Source organism: Molossus molossus, unplaced genomic scaffold (genome assembly GCF_014108415.1).
Source record: "Molossus molossus isolate mMolMol1 unplaced genomic scaffold, mMolMol1.p scaffold_m16_p_23, whole genome shotgun sequence".
Lineage (NCBI taxonomy): Eukaryota > Metazoa > Chordata > Mammalia > Chiroptera > Molossidae > Molossus > Molossus molossus.
The window spans coordinates 16,005,904-16,030,371 of NW_023425359.1; the positions used below are offsets into that span (position 1 = coordinate 16,005,904).

At 39.0% G+C, this 24,468-nt stretch overlaps 1 protein-coding gene and 1 pseudogene across 1 annotated transcript in view; both read right to left on the reverse strand.

Moving 5' to 3' along the window:
- DISP1 (dispatched RND transporter family member 1) overlaps nucleotides 1-24,468 on the reverse strand; it is a 138,094-nt gene that overhangs the window by 75,668 nt on the left and 37,958 nt on the right. Inside the window, exons 2-3 of the mRNA XM_036277614.1 lie at nucleotides 20,325-20,474; nucleotides 12,745-12,807 (exon numbers count right to left, since the gene is read on the reverse strand). Coding sequence (XP_036133507.1) covers nucleotides 12,745-12,790 — 46 coding nt within the window. The 5' untranslated portion in view covers nucleotides 12,791-12,807; nucleotides 20,325-20,474. The remainder of the gene's footprint in view (nucleotides 1-12,744; nucleotides 12,808-20,324; nucleotides 20,475-24,468) is intronic.
- LOC118640642 lies at nucleotides 4,214-4,659 on the reverse strand (annotated as a pseudogene).

Below are 24,468 nucleotides of genomic sequence, written 5' to 3' on the forward strand. Positions count from 1 at the left end.
GATACACTGGATTCTGGAACTATACTTGGAAAGTTCAACTGTGGAGTTGCATAAGTCTCCCTAAAAGAGTGTTTATTTTTTAAAAGTTCCTTTTAAAAAATTAAATCCTGGTCCCTTTGATCAAGACTAACTTCAAATAGAGGAGCGAGGAATTTTATTAACAGCCAAAGATTTTAATGATTTCCTTCAGATCACCTGGCATCGGAGTAGCTGGGGGAAGGAAAACACATAATAGCAGTATTTACACAGCAGAACGAACCTATTTTTTTTCGAATGTTTTTTTAAGAAATGGACTACTCCCACTTTCAAGTACAAATTTGGGGAATAAGTTATCCCCTCTTGGCTCTGGAGTGTACCAATTATGGAGGGAAAAGGGTGTTTAAATCTCAAAACGTATGAGTTATCCCAAAGATGAATGCCAGTAAGAGGTTCCTATTTTATTTGTCACCTGTTCCTTTACTGCATGTTTAATGCTAATATCTGTGACTGTTTCTCAGGACTGAAGGTTAAGCAATGAAAGGGAGGGCGGGGAGGCGGCGAGGGCAGCAGCTTCTTGCTAAGCTAATAAAAGGATATCATCTGAGTAATTTGATATTTCATGAACCAACTTCTCTTTTCCAATAAGGGAACTCGGAAGTTCACGTTTCAGATGATACGGATCTAACAGTAACATCCCCTCTCTATATTTGCACACACAAGCTAATATCTTGATAGGTGAAAGCTATGCATTTTATCCACAAAAATAAACTTAGTCCTCTATTTATCTGCTTACTTCCTTAATGTTTTATAAAATGATTCCGTCTTAATTTTCTATTTCATTTCTAACCATTTCATAGGTAAACCTTTTAAGAGAATACAAGTAACTACCAAAAACCCAGGAGATAGGATGAGTGCGATACGTTTAACAACATCAGAATAAATCTTTTTAATGTACTACGTTCCAGTCGTGCTCTTTTATTCCAAAACTTTAAAGCACAGTTGAAAGTTGTTTTAAAGTACATTTTTTAAAACATGCCTGCTGTACAAACAGAGTCGTCCAGGTTGAGAGTCCTGCAAACCATCTCAGGTCTCACGGTCACGTCTCTGCATATGGCGGCCCTGCTCCGTCCTCGTTCCCATTACCTCATATGTCAATGCGCAGACGTGAGAGCACGTGCCTGTCACTCTGCTATTTTTCTAGCTCACATTCTTTAGTGAAACCTAAAATAACCAAATAAGTTCAACAAGAGTTTACCGAAGCTTATGAATATAGCGGAATTGGCTTTTCTTTTTCTGCTGCCTAAGAAGCCCTGAGAATACATTCCAGTTAAAAGGAACAACTTGATTAATCGTGAACCAACCCCTATAATTAACTTTAAGAAATCCCTTGCAGAAAAAGAGCTTGACATCTGAGGAAATGAAGGCAAACAGGGATAAAAGAGGAGAGAATGAGAAAAAGGAAGTAATAGGCGAATGGTAAAGGAAATATGGGAAATGGAAAACAGCCATGGTATCAATATGATGAATTTAATACACACACATCAAATAATGAGGGCGAAAAGAAGCCAGGCAGAAACTAAAGCAATCTGAGGGGGAAATAAGAAACAGAAGGGAGAGGACAAAATCCAACACTGAAAATAGGTAAGGCAGAAGGAAATGTAGGTGGTGCATGCTCTAATCTAGTGGAGTAGGAACCTTGGTTTCTAAAACAACTTACTGGGAGAGCCCTGGCTGGCTCTGGCCCACAGACCAGAGAGTTCCGGGTTCGGTTCCCGCTAAGGGCACGTACCTCGGTTGCAGTTTGTCCCCAGACCTGGTTGAGGTCATGCGGGTGGCAGCCACTCGATGTGTCTTTCTCACATCGATGTTTCTCTCTCTCTCTCTCTTCCTCCTTCTCTCTCTCCTGCTCTATCTGAAGATAACTGCAAAAAAAAATGTCCTTGGGTGACGATAAAAAATAAATAAATAAATAAATAAATAAATAAATAAATAAATAAATAAATAAAAATAAAACAACTTATTGGGAGAAAAGACAAATAGAGACAACTGCAACATTACACATACCTACAGTTATAAGCACTCTTGGACACTATAACACTATAGCAATACATGTTTAGTGATAACATTTTACTCACTCTTTTGAATCAAATATATTTTTTTAAATCCTCAAAGTCCTATGAGTCAATTTTAAAATGTGCTTTTACTCATGCTTAATTTTTAAATAATATTTATTCATATTCTAGTACAAATCTAAATGAAGTCATACAAGTTACACAAAACTAATAACCCCATGGAATAAATGGAATTATTAATGATAAAGGAAGCTTTCACACAGACCCAATTAAGTAATTTTATAATTTTATTAAAGCATGACAGAAGAGTCCACGTAAGTGCAATAAAGTTGAATGGAAACTCAGTATGGTACTAAGAGTAGGCATTATATGTAGTGAAAGCATAAATTATAAATCAGAAATAATGTCACAGGTCTCCATTTCCTCAGAAATTAGCCAACATACACTTATGATCAAATTTATGCATTTGAGCTTGCAGATAGCTATGGCGATGCTCTATCTTGTTTATGCAGTCTGCATTTGAAAAATGAAGTTATTCTTTAATTAGCCATTTCTAAGCCAAAGTTAATGGTTGTTTGAAAATGAGGCTCATTACATGATTCCGTAAATGTACTCTGTAATAACTAACATTAGCACACAGCTGTATAAACATATTTACCATGACATAGTCTTCTACCACAGGTGTGTATTTTCCATTCTGAGCATTACTAATATGTATCTCAGACTAGCCTGATTTAGTATTAACACTGAAGGGAAGAAATATTTCTTAAATTATTTAACTACTTGTAAAATAAAATGTTAACCCAACAGAACACTTAATATGTCACAATCCATTTTATTTTAGCATTTTTATGCTCCAACTTGTTCCAAAAAAGGGTTTATAGTAGCTTCTTAATTCCTTTTTCACTTTAAGATATATTAATAATAAAATATTCATCTAGAAAGCCAATAAAATGTCTCAAAATAAATTACATGACTCGCATTTACCAGCAAACATCACTTGTAGCCTTGACTATATTTTGTTTTTCTAGTAACATAGTAAAATATAGCTTAGGAAGGTATACTGTTCCAACAGTATAATCAAGTGATTAGAAATCACTTTATTAAGTAAAACACAAGTCCCTGAATAAGCTAAAGATAAATTATCCTTTCTAAATTTAATATAAAGTATATTAAAATGTTTCAGAAACTTCTAGCTTCTTTTGAACATCAAGGCTAGTAATGTGTTGAATGATTCTGCAAAAGTCTACAAATAAGTTAGTTTAAATTAGCATCTACAGTACAGTTCATAACAAATGGCTTAGTAATGACTTAAGACATAATCGATGGAAGGCTCATGATCTCTTAAGAGCAGAGGTTTAGGAAGCTCACACAAATACATTTTCTATGTAACAAATAACTCAGACTTCAATCTTAGAGATTACTTTTTAGTTTTGGAAGAATAAGATAGATTAAAAACCTTACATTGGCATCCTGCCTGGTTTGGCTCACCGGTTAGAGCATCGGCCCGCTGACCAATGAGTTTGATTCCGGGTTTGATTCCGGTCAGGACCTCGGTTGTGGTTCATCCCGGCCCTGGTCTGGTCATGTGGGAGGCAACTAGTCAATGTGGCTCTATCACATCGATGTTTCTCTCTGTCTCTGTCTCTCTCCCTCCCACTCTATCTGATAGTAAGTAGAAAAATATCCTTGGGTGAGGAATAAAAAACAAACAAACAAAAAACCCCTTTACATTGGCAGTAATAAAATACCTTCTATGTTTCAAGTGATTTCTAAAGCTGTCTAAACCTTTACACAAAGGACATGAGAATATTTTTCGGCTGTTCTCAACACCTATCAGCTTCATCCTTCCTGATTAGAGAACGGAATAGCAGACTATTTTTCTTTCTTTTCTATAAAAGAGATCTGAATTGTAGGAGTACACAGCACACATGCTAGGTTTAATTTGATCTAAATACAAACACTGAAGAAGACAAGGAAAATAAAAAATGTATGCCAAGCACAAATTCAATGTTTATTCAGTCCACTGTCTCTTTCTGAGGGACCGCCCAAACAAGGCATTCACACACAGGAGATCCCCTCCCTGGCTTCTCGGCAAACATCTCAGAGCCTGGGAACATCTTTGGTCTGATAAGTCAAAGATTTAGAGTAATAATGTTCAGTATTGGAAGGTAATATCAAATATCTCTGGTATCAAGACTTTTTTTTTGAACTGCAAACGCTTTGTTAAGCTCTATTGCACAGACTAACACTTGGGTTTCCTGGACTCAGTAATACTAAATTGCCTGTCGGGCTTAGTGGCTTCTTGCATCAGCTCCAGTAACTGTCCTATTTGTTCGTCACGAAAGTCATGGAGCTTCTCTTCTGGTTGGCAGCTCCAAAGCATGCTTTTTCTGTTGAATTTTGACTGTTCTCATTAGTTTGTTGCCATAGTGTTGCTGCATGTGCCTCCCATTCCTGCAAGAAACGCCGGGCCTCGTGGGGACCAACCACCCTGTGTCTCCTGAACTCGTCCTTCACGTACCGGTCGCCCAGGGCCTTGAGGTCCCTGCAGCAGCAAGATGCGCCGATACAGGGCCCGGACACGCGAGACGTGTGCAGCCGGCATTGCGCGTGTGGACTGGGGTGGTATCAAGACTTTGACTTGAATGTCACATTTGAGAGAGACATGCCTCGACTCTGGACGCCACCAGAAAGCTTTAAGGAATTAAGATTGACTCTGGAAGCTAATAAAAGCCCCTTGGAAAACAGCCTGGCCTCTGGCTTATCCGCGTGGTTCACGCAGTCTTTCCGCGAAGGGAACGAAGGCTGCTTTCCCGGGAGACGGCGGGACAGAACCCCAAGGACTGAAGGGATTCACCCCAATCTATAGGTACTGCAGGTAAAGACTGACGCAACGGTGCGACTTGGCTTCTTCGCCTTGAGAGGCTAACGTTCAACCTGGAGATTACTTACGTGATTCCAGCAAAGCAGATTTGGAAAAGCCTATACGATCAGTTACTATTCTTGTTGTGTTTATACAAATAATCAGGCCGAATTGAAACTGGACCTAAAGCAGTGAAAAAATTGGTCTTAATTTGGCTCTTTGATAACAATGGGTGTAATTTCGGGGGGGGGGGGGGTTGTGTTCCTATAGAATCTATAATACATAATTGTGGGCATTAGCCTCTGGTCCATTTAATTGTCTTCAAAGTTTTACTTTTTACCCATTGTCCTTAATCTTAGCTTTTGGGTCAAAATGATGTCTTAGGTGGTGTTTCTCTGGAATCCCCAGGGATTCTCCTCAATAACTTAAATTATTCTATTTTTTCATATGTTTATGTTTTTAAATAATGACAATAATTATATAGACAGTGAATACTTTTTTCATGGTAGTGTTATACTAAAAGTTTAAGAGGTTTTCTGTAACATAAGATATTTAGTAATAAAGACATAGCTTATTTTTTTTTATCAACCACTATATTACAAGATTATATATTTCAATAATGTAAAAATGATCAGTACCTGATACAGACATCTAATAACAGAAAACATTAAATGAGCATTAACACAAATGTCCAGTAGAACTCACTTAAGCATGGAAAGAGAATATCACAAAGATAAAAGTAACCATTTTAAATGAAATTTTAAAACATACAAAGTAGCAAAAGTCTTTACCTTTGTTTCATGACAAATACTCTAGCATGGAAAAATTCCTTTGGTTTTGTCTAGATGGCATGATCTCCAGTTAGGCATTTAGGCACATTGTGCTTCATTTAAGCTCATTTCCTTTTTCGCCAATATAATTATTTGTCTGCTAACCCTGGTTTTGGTTTTGCTATTAAAGTCAATATTGCTTTGTTAATTCAGATTACATAGATCAGTTTCTGATTTCATGCTGGCGTATTCCACAGCCACATCTGCATCTTCTCTTTGCATTTCTATTGAAGTATGTACAGATAATTGTAGCCTGTAGCAAATGCCAAACACTGGAAACCCCCAGTGAACACTGTTAGGTAGTTTTCAAATATGTAACATTCGGATCTCCTAGCAAGGTTAACGACATTACACAGAATCCACGTGCAAATCCCCAATTTAAGAATTTATTTTGCTGTCAAAAGTTGTTATTTCTTGAAACACCACTTAACTGGAATCATACAAAGTATACTATGTAAATAAATGCATTGATACTTTTTTTTTTTTTTTGCAAGGATGAATCATTATTAGCAGTACACAGGGGTAGGGAATACCCACTAACACATGGCAACAGCCACAAGCAAGACTGATTGTGAACCCTTCTCTCCTACATACTCCTATCCAGGTTTCCAGAAATATCCATTTTAACCTGTGATTCCATGTCAACACTTCCTGCTCTTGCTTTGGACTTGACATCAGTAGATTCCTGTGAATCAGCAATCTCTGCCTTGACTGCTAAACTTTCATTCTCACAGGGCAATTAAAATAGTTTCCCTGTTTCTCCATCATTTGGGATCTAGAAAAAGAAAGCAAATCCCACCCATAAATACTTCTCTTGGGTCTCTTTATCTCCCTAACCCACCCCCTCTCCCACCCCCATTGAGTTTTCTGCCAACAAAAGAACTCAAAAGACACAGCCCTCAGCCATGACTGATCTCAAAATGATTTCAAGGAAAATACAGAACTTGTTCATTACTTTCTTCATTACGGTTTCTGCTCTGAAACAGAAAAATGGAAAAGGCTTTAACAATGTTTCTTTCAAGATTGAAAAAATAAAAATTATCTTCCTTGGAATGTTCTATATTGCTGAAGTAATAGTAGCAACTTTTAGAAATTTTTAAAAAGTATTGCCACCCAGTAACCCATGTCTTTATTATTTTCCCTTGTCTGTGTTTCTTGGAGCCTTTGCCCAAAGCATATGAATTCCACATAGTTGTAATAATATATAGCTATAACTATGAGAAAAACAGTCACATGGGGAAAATGATAAACTAATGAAAAGCTTACATTTGGAAGCAGAACAGTGTCACAAACGAGACAATGTCCCAACTGCTACTGTTCGCATTGTCACCTTTAATCAGAAAATCTCTTGCAAGAGTTCCTTTAGGAACTGCAGAAAAGCTCTTATTTGGGGAAAACAGATTCCCTATCATCAGTCAGTTCAAGAGACGAGACATATGAGGTAACTGGATACCAAACCAAACCCCGGCTTTCAAGGGATTAAACATCAATTTATTTAGTACTCACTTATTCTGATTTTAAGGGTATTTTCTTCCCTCATTCTTAACTTAGAAATTCTTCACTTCAGCAAGGATCCCACACTTCCCCCAAAACATATAATAATCAGAAATACAAAACCTACAACATTCAAAGTATAAAATATATTTTTTCAAAATCAGAATCCCAGAAAAAAAGTTTTAATTTTAAATGTTTCAAGTTAGAAACAAGTAAATAACTAAATAAATTAAGAAATCTCTTAAAAGTCGATCAAGCAGGGGAAAAAAGACAACAAAGAGAACTAACTGAACATTACCAGTTACTCAAGATAAAGTTGTCGCGAAAATAACAAAAGACCTGAAAGTTTTCATAGTTCTGATAAAAGTTAACACTGTTGATGTTGAGGAAGATTTAGTTACTCTGTCCCAGTTTCTGGGAGAAAATAAGGATTATTCAAACCCTTTCTGGTTTGTCTGTTATCTTCAATAGGCAGCCAAATTTATTCTGTTATCTGAATACATTCTGATAAAAAAAAAACACTGAAAAACTCAAGATTTAAAAGGCTCTCTCATTATGTTGGGCATTCTGATTTTATCATTTTTATATTGCCCCATCCACAGCATTCCCTTGACCAGAAAATAATTTACCAAAAGTAGAACTGTTAACTCTTTTCATTCAATAAAAATACCTCTGAAAATTTTACTTTAAAAAATTTTTTACTTCTTAAGATTGACTTGTCCAACACACATAATAGCTTGAAAGTCTTGCTTTTTAGTTTGTTCTAACATGTGTGTAGGGATTTGCTCCATCTCATTCATGCCCACGCAGCAGCCAGCCTGTATTCCACGCGGGATGCTTATTATGAGTGGCTGATATGTCTAAAATCAAAAAGTACTGGAGGGCCGTTCTCTCCATGAACACTCATCATTTGGAAGCGAATGGTGGAAACGGAAACAGGGCCATGTTGGGACTATTTGGGCAGCGCTAGGAAGCTAACCCATCTCCTAGAAATGGTCTAAAATGAAGCCACTGGTATGAAATGCCAACTTGCTCCTAACATTCAGGCAGCTCCACTTTGCAAATCCACCCAACATGGTGACCTCCTTCAAGTTTCCTAGTCATTATTTCAGGGATTTGTAGCCAAGGGCCCAGGAGGGTCCAGTATGAACCCATAATTAGTGACTGAAACAATCAAATGATGGGTCTGCAGTGTCAGTTCTCTGTCATTATGACCTCTAACCCCATTCCAACCTGCTAAATTAGGACAAAGCTCTCTTTCCATTCTTAAAGATAACATTATTTTGAACATTAAGATATCAAAAACAAATAATGTGGTATTTCTAAATAATAAAGCAAAGAAAACCATCAATTAAATGTAAAAACAACCTACTATTTGCAAATCATACATCTAATAAGGGGCTAATATCCAGAGTACATGTAGAACTCATACAACTGAACAGCAAAAAAAATAAACAATCTAATTAAAAACGGGCAGAGTATCTGGTTTTTCCAAAGAAGACATCAGATGGCCAACAGATACATGAAAAGATGCTCAACATCACTAATTATCAGGGAAATATAAACCAAAACCACAATGAGATACCACCTCACACCTGTTAAAATGGATATTATCAAAAAGACTAGAAATAACAAGTGCCGGCAAGGATACGGAGAGAAGAGAACCCTTGTACACTGTTGGTGGGAATGTAAATTGGTGCAGGCACTATGGAAAATGTTATGGCGGTTTCTCAAAAAATTAATAATTGAACTACCATATGTTCCAGCAGTTGCACTTCTGGGTACTTATCCAAAGAAAATGAAAATACTCACAACAAAATATACGTGCATCCCCATGTTCACTGCAGCATTATCTACAATAGTCCAATATGGAAACAACCTAAATGTCCATCAATGGATGAATGAATAAAGAAATTGTGGTATGGATGTATACACACACTCATACAATGGAATATTATTTAGCCATAAAAAAGAATGAAATCTTATCATTTGTGACGATGTAGATGGACCTTTGCAGCATTACTCTAAGTGAAATAAGTCAGACAAAGACAAATACCATATGATCTCTCCTGTATGTGAATCTAAAAAAATAAACAAATAAACCAAGCTAATAGATACAGAGAACAGATCCGTGGTTGCCAGAGACAGGGGTGTGAGTGGGAGAATTTTTTTTTAGTTTAAATAAATTGAATAAACAGATAAAAATAACACAAGGTGAAATTTTAGAACAACACTATGATGTTTATAAATAATTACCTAGTTTAGGACACTATTATGCCTGAAACTAACAAGTATTTTGACTATGAATTAAAGGGTAATAGGAGCAGAAGACACGCTGATAAGTTTCTTTTAATGTTGACTGCCTGTGAGAAGCCCAGATGCTCTGGCTACGATCAGAACAGCCAACCCAAAGGGTGACAAGCAGCCAGGAAAAAAAGGGCTTGGAGCTCAGGTATTCAACAAATATTTCAAAAATGTGCCTGTCTTAACAAGCAACACTTGAAGGTGTACGAGGGTTAACACACACCAGCTTTCTGTTTCCAGTTTCCCATTAACCTGACATCCCGGGAGAAACCTGATAACATGCTATCTCTGAACCTGATCCTTTGGCTTCTGTGACTATTTTCCCCCCATTCGAAATCCTTTATAGCCGGGCTCTTAAAAATATCTCAACCGCGCACTCTGTGTTTATGGATAGCTGTGCATTTAGCAATAAACTGGCCCTCCCCAGAAATGCCTGCACTTAAACATGCCAGTGCTCAAAGAAATCACAGATGCTCTCCATCGACCTGTACATTCCCATAAGGAATCATTTGGAACAACTAATCCTCTGCCTTGAGGTAAACCAGATTAACTCCAACTGATCTCTCTGGAAACTCTCTGTAGACATGATGTTTCAAATCACTTGTAGCTATCTGCAAGTCCCTTTTGGCAAGGGATTTTTCTTTCCAGGTTTTCTAGGTCAAATGATTGGCCCTGTGTGAGCAAAGATTGCCTTGGGTCACTCTGCTTCAAAGGCGACGCAACGTAAGATGGTCTCTCAAAGCAGTTCTGACATCAAAGTCCACGCCAGCTTCCTATACCGCTGGAATTGACAGGGTTAGTCTGCTCCAGCAAGGAACTTCAAAGAGCTGGCCCCTTGCCAGCCACAAGGGGCTCCTTGTCTCCCTAACCAAGTTAATCCTCCTTAAGGAAGAAATGCAGGTATTGCCACCAGAGCAATCTAAACATCTTCACACAGTCACTGGAGCGAGCTTTGTCTGAGAAAAAGTTGGGGTGCTTTGTTGACTTGTCCAATGTAAATTAAAAGGCATAGTAGGTGCTCAATAAACATTCTTGAATGCATGACTACCTGAACCGAATAACAGCGGACTATCAGATGTGGTTACTGCTCCTGTCGTCAGGAGTGTTACCAAATAAACCTCAGAATATTGCTCGGCCCCCTGTCTCTGGTGTCCCTCCAGCTCTCATTATTCAGATTCCCGACAGCCTAGCTCTCTGCGCTCAGCATCAGAAGAACTTACAGGAGAAACAGAAAAGGAATTTGAGTATCAGCTCTGCGATCTGAGTTGGAGAGGTAACAATGGAAGGTCTTTCTCCACAACCTCTTTCTCCCCGTAGCTATTAATATCGACTCCCAATTATTTTTCAAAAGAAAGGCATCTTTTCTGTACCATCTGGCTCTAGAATCACTTTTTTCTTCCACCCCTCATGAGCAAAGAAATCCATACCCCAATTTAGAATGTAAATTATAGAAATGTATTTCTATACCATGAAACTAGGTACATTCAAACTCATACAAATTAGAAATTTTAAAAGGACAGATGAAATAAATAATATATTAAAGTAAGTTCTATTTATTTGTTAATGGTTCAAAAATGATTTCACTAAAACTATTTTATTAATTATTAATATGTTAATATAAGGAGATCATAATGTGTTTTTTTAAATCCTGATTTAACCCTTTAATGATTTGCAAGCCTGGTTCTCATTTCAGTTTATTTAGGTACTTAGTTTTAGTGGCTGTCACACTGGGGATCCACAAATAATATGTGGATCCAAACAAAAGAAGATGTCTTTAGCTACATTATCATGACACTGGTTTTTCAATTCCTTCTATTAGTTGTTAAAAGTGTGTCTTCTCGCACTGAGTGTTCATATGCTGCCCGGCTGGTGTGGCTCAGTGGTTGAGCACTGACCCACGCACCAAGAGGTCGCTGGTTCAATTCCTGGTCAGGACACATGTCCCGGTTGTGGGCTTGATCCCCAGTGGGGGACATGCAGGAGGTGGCCAATCAATGTTCTCTCTCATTGATTGTCCTCTCTCTCTAAAACCAATAAAGAGCCTGGCTGGTGTGGCTCAGTGGTTGACCCATGCGCCAAGAGGTCGCCGGTTCGATTCTGGTCAGGGCACACGCCCCGGTTGTGGGCCAAATCCCCAGTAAGGGGCATGCAGGAGGCGGACTATCGATGTTCTCGCTCATCAATGTTTCTCTCTCTCTCTCATTCTCCCTTCCTCTCTCTAAAATCCACAAAGAAAAAAATTTTTTTAAATCAATAAAGAAACAAATTATTAAAAAATAAAATGTTCATATGCTGTGAAGGGGTGATGTCAGCAGCTGATACCTTAATGTACCATGTGTATGTAGAGTGAAAACAGTCATTCATAACAGGCTCAGATCTAATCAGATGAAGAACTGGGATTCAAAGCCAGAAAGTATGATGTCACAGTCAATGCAATGAACCTTGTCACTCCGAATGTGACCACAGCCAGCTTTACCTACTGGGAGCTGGTTACAAATGCAGGTTCTCGGGCCCCACTCCAGCCCTGGGGACTCTGCGTCTGCTTTTTAACGACATCCCCAGATGATGTGCAGACGCGTTAAAATTGAGAGAAGCACTCTTCTGAAAACATTCAGCTACAATAAAACCGCAGAAATGTCCACTATCTGAGAACACTGAACACCTGCCCACAGGCACTCACCACCAGAAAATTCAACCTCAGTGGTTTGATATCTAGGCATTTTTAAAAGCCTGAAATAACTTATATTTGAGAGAGTCAGAGACACATAAGTATCTATTTCTCTAGATATGCTTTTCCATGATAGATCATACAATATATGCACAGTCTGCACTGGTTACGCTTTCTAGGGAGAAGCTTCCACAAAAATCATGATTTATTATTATCTTAACCTCTTATATTGCACATGAATGTAAGAAACGGTCATTGCATTTTCTGTAAAACTGCTAAAAGCCCTCTATAATGCGAACTACTCAGAGGCATGAACCATGTTAGGAAATAGTACGATGCCTCAGTACATAGCAGCAACACCATTGCTAATTGCTAAATGAATACACGAAAGAAAGAAAGCAGCAATCATCCAGGGTCCCACTGGGGGTCCCACTGGGGTTGGCACTGCATGAACATCCAGATATCCTCACAACAATCCTCAGAAGCAGGCATCAGAAGATCAAGGAGAAGGAACTTACCCACAGTACATACCTGAACAGAAACTGGAGTGAAATTCAGGTCTCACTTCAAAGCCCATGAGCTAGCCCAGTGGTTCTGAAAACAGGGGAACATCAGAATCATCTGGAGAACTTGTAAAATAATTTCCCACTTCTCTAAGTGTCCCTTTTTGTCCTGCTCTGATTCTTAGAGTCATGTTCCACACATTCACACAATAAACAAACAAATAAAACCCCAAATTGAATAAAAGCGGTAGCAGATGTTCCTGACTGCATCATAAATAACATAAGCGTATTGAAAGGGTGGAGACGGAAAGAACTAACCCTAATAAACGTGGGCTAACACTGTTTGGCCGGAATACTCTAAGACTAAAGAAAAAACTGTACACTAATAATATACTCGAGTTGGCACACTTACTTGTCATGGGGGAACATGCAATCTCGGCGCCAAGGTTTCTTAACCTTGCTACCAACACTTAGGACCACATAACTCTTTCTTGTGAAGGCTGTCATGTGCTCTGTAGGACAACCAAAAACATCTCCAGACATCGACAAAAGGGTCCCCTGGGAGACAAAACTGCCTTCAGTTGGAACCACTGCTTTGCATGTCTACTAGGTTCAAACAAACAAGTAAACATGTTCTAGACAATGAGAGCCAGCTCCTTTCTCTCAGGCTGGAGAGGAAAGTAACAAATAAGAAAAGGAGAAATGGTAGAAAGAACCCTGTCCTGTTGTATTTGAGCCAGAGGTAAGAACTCACGGTATTTTAGGTAGATGACAGACAGATGGATAGATACTGAAACAAATATATATATATATGGGTGTGTAGATGTGTTAGCATGATCCGTGTATTTCCTAGCTTTGTCCACTGAAAGGGCTTAGGAACAATGATGTGGACTTGTGGCCCAATTTTTTTTTTTCTTTATTGATTTTTTAGAGAGAGTGGAAGAGAGGGGGAGAGAGAGATAGAAACATCGATGAGAGAGAACATCGATTGGCCACCTCCTGCACGCCCCCCACTGGGGACTGGGCCCACAACCTGGGCATGTGCCCTGACCAGGAATCAAACTGGCGACTTCTTGGTTCATGGGTCAATGCTCAATCACTGAGCCACCCCGGCCAGGCATTTGTGGCCCAATTTTGACCAATAAAATAGAAAGCAACATTTGTGTGGAGACTGCTAGAAATATCTTCCCATTCTGAATAAAGAAAAAATACTGCATGCTCATAAAAAAAGAAAGATTTGTTCTATGTCAGACGCTATTCCAAGAATTTGAAATAAACAATACCTTTTCATCCTCATGACAACCCTAAGAGGTAGGTCTGTTATCCAATTTTGCTATCTGATAAATCAAGTTTCCCTTAGTAACTCTCCTTTTCAGAATGTGCCTGGATATTTTCACATATTTTTTCTTCCAGGCAAACTTTAGAAGCATATACATATCTTCAAATGCAATAGCGAGACCCAAAACTCTTTTATTTTTCATTCATTACAGCAGGCATCTAATGAATAGTTCCTGATGCTATTCCCTCCCCTCCCCTCCCCTCCCCTCCCCTCCCCTCCCCTCCCCTCCCCTCCCCTCCTTCCCTTCCCTTCCCTTCCCTTCCCTTCCCTTCCCTTCCCTTCCCTTCCCTTCCCTTCCCTTCCCTTCCCTTCCCTTCCCTTTTCTTTATAGTAGGAGCCTAAAAAGAGTGGAGGTGGCTGGAACATCTCTTGACCACGCAGGGCAGGGCAGGGCAGAAAAAAGAGTCAAAATAGTTAAAATAATTTATAGTACATTTTATAGTTTAATGTTTTTAACACAGAGGAAAAAACAAACAAACATACAACTATATAAACAACCTTGATTGGGGATAATATTAAAAATTTACATTTAAGCCCTGGCCAGTTTGGCTCAGCGGTTGAGCATTGACCTGCGGACCAGAGAGTCCTGGCTTCAGTTCCCGCTAGGGACACGTACCACAAAAAAAAAGAAAAAGAAAAAAAAAAATTTACATTTAAGACCCTCCATGAATGTAAGATTCAAACTAAATAAATGACCCACCAGCCCCATCCCATTATAAGCCTCAAAAGTTCTCTCATTGTCTCTCTTGACTTGACCCCCTCCAAAAATTAGTAAACTAATGTAATGATTTCCTTTGACATGATTATCATTTAATTTTCATTTACAGCCATAACAGTAGGTATCAGAATTCTTCATGAAGGGTTAACTTTAAGTTTCATTTGAAAAGCTACTACGGCCCTGGCCGGTTTGGCTCAGCGGTTAGAGCGTCTGCCTGCGGTCCGTAGAGACCCGGGTTCGGTTCCCGCTAAGGGCATGTGCCTCGGTTGCAGTTTGTCCCCGGCCCTGGTTGGTCGTGCGGGTGGCGGCCACTCGATGTGTCCCTTTCACATCGATGTTTCCCTCTCTCTCTCTCTTCCTCTCTCTCCCTCCCACTCTGTCTGTGCAAAAAATGGAAAAATGTCCTCGGATGAGGATTAAAAAAAAAAAAAGAAAAAAGAAAAGCTACTACGTAAATTTAGCTATCTGTAAGTTACATCTCTCAAAATGCGGAGATCAAGGAAAAGATGAGATCCCTCTATTTCTCTTTAGAGTTGTTTCATCGTGTGATGTATTTTCTTTTCTAGCCTGTATCAGTTAATCCTTAAAATCATCATTTTAGATCAGATGGTCATGGTTTCTGCAAGCTTTACTAGCTCCTGGGAGAGAAGAATCCCCTCGTTAAGATGTAGTGCTTGAATCAGGTCTTGTTTACACACTCAGGTTCTTTAAAAGTTATTAATTTGGTGCTACTTTAATGAAGAAATAAAAGCTTGCTACAAGAGCAAATGATTATATATAACACATAGACTTGAACTAAGAAAAGGGTTAGTAAGTATTTTGTTTTCTCAATCCCAAATACACTCAAATTGTTACTGGCTTTTTTTTATGTTTTAAATTGATTTATTTTTTATATTTTATGTGAAGAATTGCTTTGTTAGTGTTATGTGAAACCAATGATTAAGAAACTCCCAGTAAATATTTATATTCAGAAATATTTTTCTTTTATTAGTACCTGTGATTTAAAACAAACAACCTCTTGGGGCCTGAGGCACCCCTAATGTTGGAAAATTACAAGGGCATTTACACTTATTTAGAGTTCCTGAAGGCTCAGAGCCTTAGACTTATGAAAAAAATCACAAAATGCAGAGAATTCATTCCATTCCCTTAAAAAAAGAAAACTGTAATTACACTAAGCAATTCATTTCTTGGCAAAAAGAAGGTTTGGGTTTTAATTAAATCAAAGGCATTTATGAAAATTTATTAGCCTTGGTTTCACATGGAAACAATATTCATCTTTCATTGGTGAATATACTAGCTTAATCAATTTATTGCTAAATATAAAAAATTTCTGAAATAAAACAGAATGAAAAATGCTTAACATTATGTGGATCAATATGAGCATTTGAAAAGTTTGATCTTAAGGAAACCACATCTAAAAATTACCTTCAAGATGTTCCTTTCTGTATAGATGTTACCACTGAAAAATTTGAAGGTATTAGAAACTACTAGAGTTGAGCCAGCTAGTAATCAGACAATCTATATTTTTCTTCTATGAAAAATTCTATTACCTGACTTCAGTTTTAAGTTCCTTAAAAAAGAACCACAAATACACAAAGCTACAGATTGACTTGAATTTCTATTTATTATATCTCTTTAATAACAAGTGATAGATGCTTTCTATAACAAATTAAACAACATAGTTGAATGCTGATTCAACGATATATAAACATATCATATATAAATATATATAAAGAATTACTACATTTCATGTGGTTATGTTCCTAGATGTCCGCACTCCTCAAAGAACATACTGTGTTTATGATAAAACACAACAGAGGGACCATAAGCGAACATTCAAACAGAAACAAAAACAAAACTTTAGCTAAAAGTACAGACATTTTTAAAAAACTGGTATGTATACCTGCTTCTAATAGTTAATTGTGTGTGTGTGTGTGTGTGTGTGAGTGTGTGTGTGTGTGTGTGTGTGTGAAAAATCAGTCATACTAGGCTGATGCTGGAGCAACAAAACCAACAGGCAGCCTGGAATGTGATACGGCAGCACCACCAACCACTCCCATAGTATTTTTTAAGCAACAGTTTGGGGGTTTTAGCTTTATATGTCTATACTTAAAAGATATGAAGCCATAAAACTTGGCTTTCAAAAATTTAATCATGGAAAAGAGGATGATTTATGTAAAGAGATACTTTTTTAGTTTTTGCTTTAAATGTCTTGAATTTTCTATTCGTTTTAGAAGATGCAAAAGCCTGGTACTCTCTTTATAAACATGGGGGAAATATTTTAAATGTTTTTATAAAGGGTTAAAGAAGCTATGCTGCAGGAAAACTTCTTTCAAACAAAAATTAATTCCAAGCCAATTTTGTGGAAAAGTCTTATTGAACGTAAGGCTTTGTCTCTTTGAATTCTCTATTAGGAGTTACAATGCATATGCTGTATTTAACACACTGCAGGTAAATAGAAAAAGCAAAACTAAGGGAATAGAGTCATTTTTAAGCAAGTTTCTAGAGATAAACTAAGAGTTTATGAGCAAGAAGCTATTTATTTTAATTACATCAGAGAGAAAAATAGACCACATTTCCTGAGGTTTAAGGGGGGAATATCCACTTCAAGAAGTAACATCATTAATGGCTGTCCAGAATTGTAAATCTATAACCTTGAAGGGCATAGGTGGGTGAAACCCTACTGCTTTCTCCAGATTACTCACAAAGTTACTAATATAATTTGGCAATGAGTCTTAAGGTTATCAGAAATTTCTAGTCTCTGGCTCATAAGTTATCTTCAAGCATCCTGGTTTATAGCAGCTTAATAATAAGCAGCAGGGAAGTGGGAATTCTTTTTGCCTTGGCAGCAGGGGGTATAGGAAGAGAATTCAGATGAAGAACATATTTCACGTCGCCAGAGCTGACAAACGTGAAAAATGTGCCAGACAAACCCCGCGAGCTCCAATCTTCCTAATTAGAAGTCCTGAAACTTTCTCAGCGGTGCTGCCCATGGCCAGGGGTTTTTCTGAACAAAACAAAGGAACTATTTTTCTTAGATTGCAAATGTATTTTTCCTTATAACTTTTTCTCACTGGAAAAAAAAAAAAAAAGACTGTTCATATTCACTGAGTAATTTATCTGGATTCATGCGTTAAATGGTTAAAAAAAAACCAAGAGTACTCACAGGGAGTCATGTTTCATCTGGTTCGAAAGTGAAAAATGAAGATACTGGAGAGAAGGGAACCATTTGCTCAGCAAAGTTTTATTCAGCATCTAAGTCATACTCGGCATTGGTCACACAGTGCAGAGCTTTACAGATGACATCATGACTATTTTATTTGCTCATTCAGTCATTTAAATCCTGAAAACATGTATTTATCACTTAATGCCAAGGCTTGGACAAAATACTAGGGATATAAAATGGTATCGTAAAGCCAAGTTTTGCATTGTTGTAACGTGGAGAAAGACTGGAATGAACCCTGGAGTGCTGGATTTGAAATGTAGTCGCTCCTATGAAATCTTCATTTAGATACAGAACTTTAACTTACACTTAGACATAGGCATAAACTTAGACACAGACACACACACACACACACACACACACTTCCTAGCTCAGTCTGAGAGATCTGAGGCCTGAGAGCATATAGAACTAAAGACACATTAGGGACAATGAGCACACCAAGCACCCAGATCTTGATTTTAAATATCCTTCACGGCGAAAAGGAATCAGGACTCTTATAGGCTGAGCCCGAGAGTCCAGGGCTGGGGCAAGGAAGGACCTAGAACATCTTGTTACACTGGAAAGTAAGAGATTCTCAAAGAAGGATGAAAATCTATCAAAAGGACAGAGGAGCAGTTTGTAGAGGCTCCCACAGGACAAATCGAGACTAATTCGAGAGTCAAGACAACTGACAGACTGGAATATAATTCCTTGTTTTGTAATTTTTATCCTCACCCGAGGACATTTTTTGATATTTTGCTCAGATAGAGTGGGAGGGAGAGAGAGAGAGAGAGAAACATCGATGCGAAAGGAACATATCGAGTGGTCGCCACCCACACCACCCAATCAGGGCCGGGGACAAACTGCAACCGAGGTACGTGCCCTTAGCGGGAACCGAACCCGGGTCTCTCCAGACCGCAGGCCGACGCTCAAACCGGCCAGGGCTGGAATATAATTCCTTGAATAAAATAAGAAACTATGAGTTCAAATGAATACAAATGAAAAATTAAGACAAGAAAAAAGGGAAGCTCTTCCTTCAAACGTAATTCAACTAATAATCGTGGAAGAACCGGAAGATGAGTGTTACAACTCGGGGGTGAAAATTCAACGAGAAACAAGATAGTTACAGTTTCACAGCATCCCCCACAAATGACATGTTAACTGCAAAGGACAAACAGTCACTTTACAGTGGAGAAACCTGGTGGACATGATTTAACCAAGTGAAAAGTCGGTAATACTCGTGCACCGATATCCTGTGCCTACTGATAGGATCTACTGAGAAGGGTATGGCTTTCCTTCCAATGACAGACTAATCATCAGACAAACCCAAACTGAGGGCTCTTCTACAAGGTAACTGACCTCCACTCTTCAAAATATGTTAAGGTCAAGAAAGAAAAAGAAAAGCTAAAGACATATTCTAGATTAAATGAAGGTAATTAGACATGAAAATTATGTGGGATGTGTGATCCTGGACTGAACACTGGGCTGAGAAAAAAATAGCTACAAATGATATTATTGAGACAATGGACAAATTTGTATATGGACTAGAAAATGGTATTATGTCAAGGTTAAATTTCCAGATTTTGATGAGTGTACTGTATTTTATTATAAGAGAATGTTCTTAGGAAATACATACTGCGGTGAATGGGCAAACATTGGCAACTTATTGTCAAATGGCTCCGGAAGCCATTATGCATATACAAAAAATGTAAAACTTACTAAGCAATTGGTAAATCTCAGTCCACAGTATAAATACAGGAAATTTCCTTGTACTGATTATGTAGCTCTTCTTTAAGCTTGAAATTATATCAGTATTAAAAGTTACAAACAAACATGATAGTCCCTTCATTCATAAACGTGGCCATTCAGTTACCAGTTAAGATTTTACTATTTGTCAGACATTTCCAAAGATGAATAGGACAGATTCCTACCCTTGAGGACATCCCCGTCTTGTTGCATTATTTTTATAACAAAAAATATAATAAACATAAAAACATATTGTCCATGCACGTAAACATTTTGACCCAAAATGGCAAGTGGCACTAATGGATCTTTTGTCGTAGGAAACAGTGGCTCTCCATGCCACCAACTTGAAACTCTTATGGCAAACCCCTAATACAGCCTTCTTTTCCCTTAATGCCCTATTACACGGCTGTCCTCCACTGCGTCGCATCTGTCATCAAGCTCCTATCTGCGAGGCCCGGAGACAAAGCCCGGGTATGCCGGTCTGCAAGGCCAGCGGCTCCAGTTGCTGCGTTCGGACACATTATCACTGGCTTCTCATGGGAAAAGGGCAAATGCTGCCTTTCAGTTCTGAGCATGAAAATTAAAAACAGGAAGCGGCCCTACCTGGATTAGTCCTGAGTGGCAGCCACGGGCCGGGAACTATCAGTTTCGTCTGGGCCGGAAGGGGTCCCGGTGGAGGGATGCGGGGCCGCAGCTCTGCGGCTGCCGAGGCGTCTGAAGACCGAATGCGGGTCCCCGGGGAGCAGAATGTACCTGCGCAGATGACAGCAGGCGGGCGTTTAGACAGATCTAGTAAAGGCTCCGGGTCAGAAAAAGCGCTCCGTTTTTCCACTTGAACTCAATGAAAAACCAGTGGAGGTGATGCGGCTCAGTACAGTCACCTCCTGGAGCTGCCAAGCTAAATAATTTAATATCTTTTTGAAGAGCAGAGTCTCCCCCCCACCCCCAGGACATATTTTTCAAAATATTAAACGTCCCCTTCGTTTAGACCTCTTGCAAGCAACTGCATTCTTTTTGGAAATTGGAGAAGGATGGTTTGCCTCGTCTATAATTGGAGAAAAATTCCAGTCTCATTAGGTCGGAAGCCTTCAAATCACATACCTTTGTAGCTTAAAAATTAGGTTACTCTCAACGGTATGCAACATTTGAAATGGTCAGAAATTCCTCAAAAGGTAGGGAGAAAAAGGTGTTTTGAAATAAACATTTCACACTAACCAGTCAGTCATCTCTTTACATTTTGTCCCATTAAGCATGCAAAGCACTTAGCAAGTAAATGAGATTAACGGCGAAAATGAGAATGCCCTGGTATAATGGAGACTCAGTCCTTGACCTAAGAAGTATGGTGGCATGTTTCTATCTGCTGGCACATGGTAACGATTTCCACGTGCTAATCCCCTAAAGGTTAGGACTCATTATTGGCTGAAATATGTTGCTTTCTAAATAGTTCGGTGTGTTGGTTACTTACATTTATATTCTTCTTAATGAGGATAATGTAGTTTTCCATTGGGTTAGAAAATTTAAAAACATAACTTTCAGGGCTTTTGAATATTAACTAATTGCTTAAATCTGTCATTGCTAATAGGTCTCCTATAATTCCCATGGTGTGAACTCATGTTCTATTTCTTTTCTTTCTTTTTTTTTTTAATCCTCACCCGAGGATATGCTTATTGATTTTAGAGAGAGAGGAAGGGGGAGAGAAAGAAACATCGATGTGAGAGAGAAACATCAATTGGCTGCTACCCATAGGCGTCCCGACCAGGGATTGAACCCGAAACCTTTCGGTGTACAGGATGATGCTCCAATGGACTGAGCCACCAGGCCAGAACTCGGGTTCTATTTCTTTCCCCCACTTTCCTTCCTGCAAGGAGAGGGGTAGAGGAGGGATGGCAGAAGGAGAAAAGAATAGGGGAGCCAGGGTGAGAAGGTCCTGATGAGGTTCCTCGTCCTACACAGGGAAACCGTCCAGACTGTGCATAAACATTCTTACTCCGGAAGGTTCGACAACACAGAGGCAAGAAGCCATTCACTGTTTTCAAGTTCTGTGTTTTTGTTGTTGTTTTTTTTTTTTGCTTTGTATCTAATAGTAGCTCCCTCATTAAGGGAAAGAGGGGTGGGCAGAGACCCCTCCCTTCTTTGAAAACCTATACCCAAAGCAGCCCTGAGGGTTCCCCAACAGGCTCCTAAAGCTCCCTAGACACATTTGAAAGTGGTTTGGACTAAACCGCCTCAGTCTCCAGGACACAAACAGAATTGCTTCTGCTCTAGAGAAGCCACCTTCCTACTCCCCCATATCTTGTTCATCACAAGCAGCTAGGTATCCCCATTTACCTCCTTATCACTCAGGTTTCAAAGCAGTCTTCTGGGTAGGCATGATATTAACCAAATACAATTTTTTTTTTAAAGGTAAACACTGAGTCAGATATATTTAGGGTCCACCACAGGATGCTTCTCTAATCAGCTGAAATGCGGACACTGAAGCGCTCCATTTCATCACCTGAGAAACGAAAGGGTCAGCCTAGATGGGTCATGTTCACACTGTACTCTTAGAGTTCAGGGTGATCTCCAAGACAGGGGCGCTAGGGCCTGGCTCCTAAGATTCAGGCTTGCTGAGTCAGGGACACAGTTATGAAGAACAGAGTGCTTCCGGGTGACCCCTGCATGGGCTGTGGCTAGCATCTCCTGCACCTTCACCCCATGCATTCCCTCCCAGTGCACGCTTTACACGTCAAGGTGCAAACATCTTTGCGCGACTAAAGCTCCTTCTTTTTGGAACAGCCACAGATCATGGTCTGCCACCGACTTTGTTATTAAAGCACAGAAAACAGATTAATTATGACTAAAAGAAGGATGCTATTTTTTCCACCAAATAATTGTAGATGGAGGTCTAGAGCCAAAGGGACTCTTCCTCGGGTCCTATTCACATCTTTGCTGCACCCACCACTATTTGTATATGAACACACACACTATATATTTATATGCATGTGTATGTATATAGACACATATGTGTGTATATATATCTATGCGTGTGTGTGATAAATATGTACGGCACTGTGTTGGCTAAGCTGTGCACACCAAGCAAGCAGATTGATTGCCACTATTGTTTTAAAGTGTGTGTGTGTGATTAGGGGAAGGGGATTGTGTTTGTTAATTTCGCTCCCTCACACCCCAATGGAATCCAGGCCCTTGAAAATGAGCCTTTATTTTTGAGGTCAGAATTATCAGTGCAGAGATGAAAGAAGGAATATTTTTCTTCTCTAGACTTTCACACGATAGGATGCGTGAAGAATGTGTTACTTGGGTATCTCCTTTTCCTAGAGGAGTTTTAAATTTTTCAGGCTGTCATGACGACTCATGTGAAGGATGATTTTAGTTAAGAAAACAACTTTGACTCTTTGGGCCAATTTGAAAAAAATATATACCAAAAGTCTACATTACTTCTGTTATTGTTGACGTGCCTGCCTTCAAAGGCTTAAAAGCAACCCAAAATGCTGTCAATCTGGAATGTTTTCTAATGAATTTATAACTCATTCCAAATACATTTGTTTTTTCACTAGACAATTGGTTTCTAAAATATCGAATGCGTTGTTTCCAAGTTGGCCTGGGTGTATCATACAGAAATGGAAAAAAATTAAAATGAGAAATATCTACTTAGTTTTAAATTGAGGTGGCCATATGGAATGCATAATGTTGTTTCTCTGAAATTACTAACATTTTGCAAAACAAAGCTGTTGCACTCAAATATTAGAGCACAACACAGAACTGCAACAGTTAATGAATGACCTGGGAACTCAATTCCTTTATAACACTATGCTACAAAATCCCATATGCTCTCTGAGTGTAGAGAGTAGAGCGGTGAGCATCTTCTCATGTATAAGGAGGTCCCCTTGTACTAATGAGGCAACTGGCAAAAAAGCCCAACAATTCATCATGGGGTGGGGGTGGGGTAGTTACATCCCATTGATAGGGGTTCTTATCCCTGGAGAACGCATGAAATCCCCTGAAACCAGGTAAAGAACTTAGGAAACTTTCCCTCAAGAAAATACATCGTTATAAAGTTCCGTATACAATTTCAGGGGTTCTTAAGGCTTCTGAAGAGGATTCAAAGATCTCAGGTTAAGAGGCCCCAAGCCAGAGCCTCGGCTGGTTTGGCTCAGCACTGACTCACGGACCCAAGGGTCTCGGGTTCAATTCCCAGTCAAGGGCACATATCTGGGTTGCAGGTTTGGTCCCCGCCCTGGTCAGAGTCATGTGGGAGGCAACCAATCGATGTGTCTCTCACACTGACATTTCTCCCTCCCTCCCCACCCCCCGGTCTCCACTCCCTTCCTATCTAAAAAAAAAAAAAAAAAAAGGGAAAAGTATCTTCAGATGAGGATGAACAACACCAAAAAAAGGCCCTGAGGCAGAGAACTAGGCCTATGAAGGGAAGAGGCAAGAATGGCCGCTGGGCCTGCCAAACAAAATAATAGTAATTGGGAAATGTTAAAAGCTAATAAAAACTTGGGGTGAAGTGGGAGAAAAACAGACAGCTAAAGGAGAAAGAGTAAACAAGGGAGAGAGTGGAATAAAAGGAAGTGGTAAGATTAGAAAACTAAAGGGAAAAGGGAAAAACTAAGAGTGAGGAGAGGAGTAGAGAAAGCGCACAAGGGGTGAATGTCCACTTACATTGAACTTGACCGCCGACATTTACTACGTGTTGCTCGTGTGCTAATAATATACTGAACATTTTTCATGTATTTACTTCAAG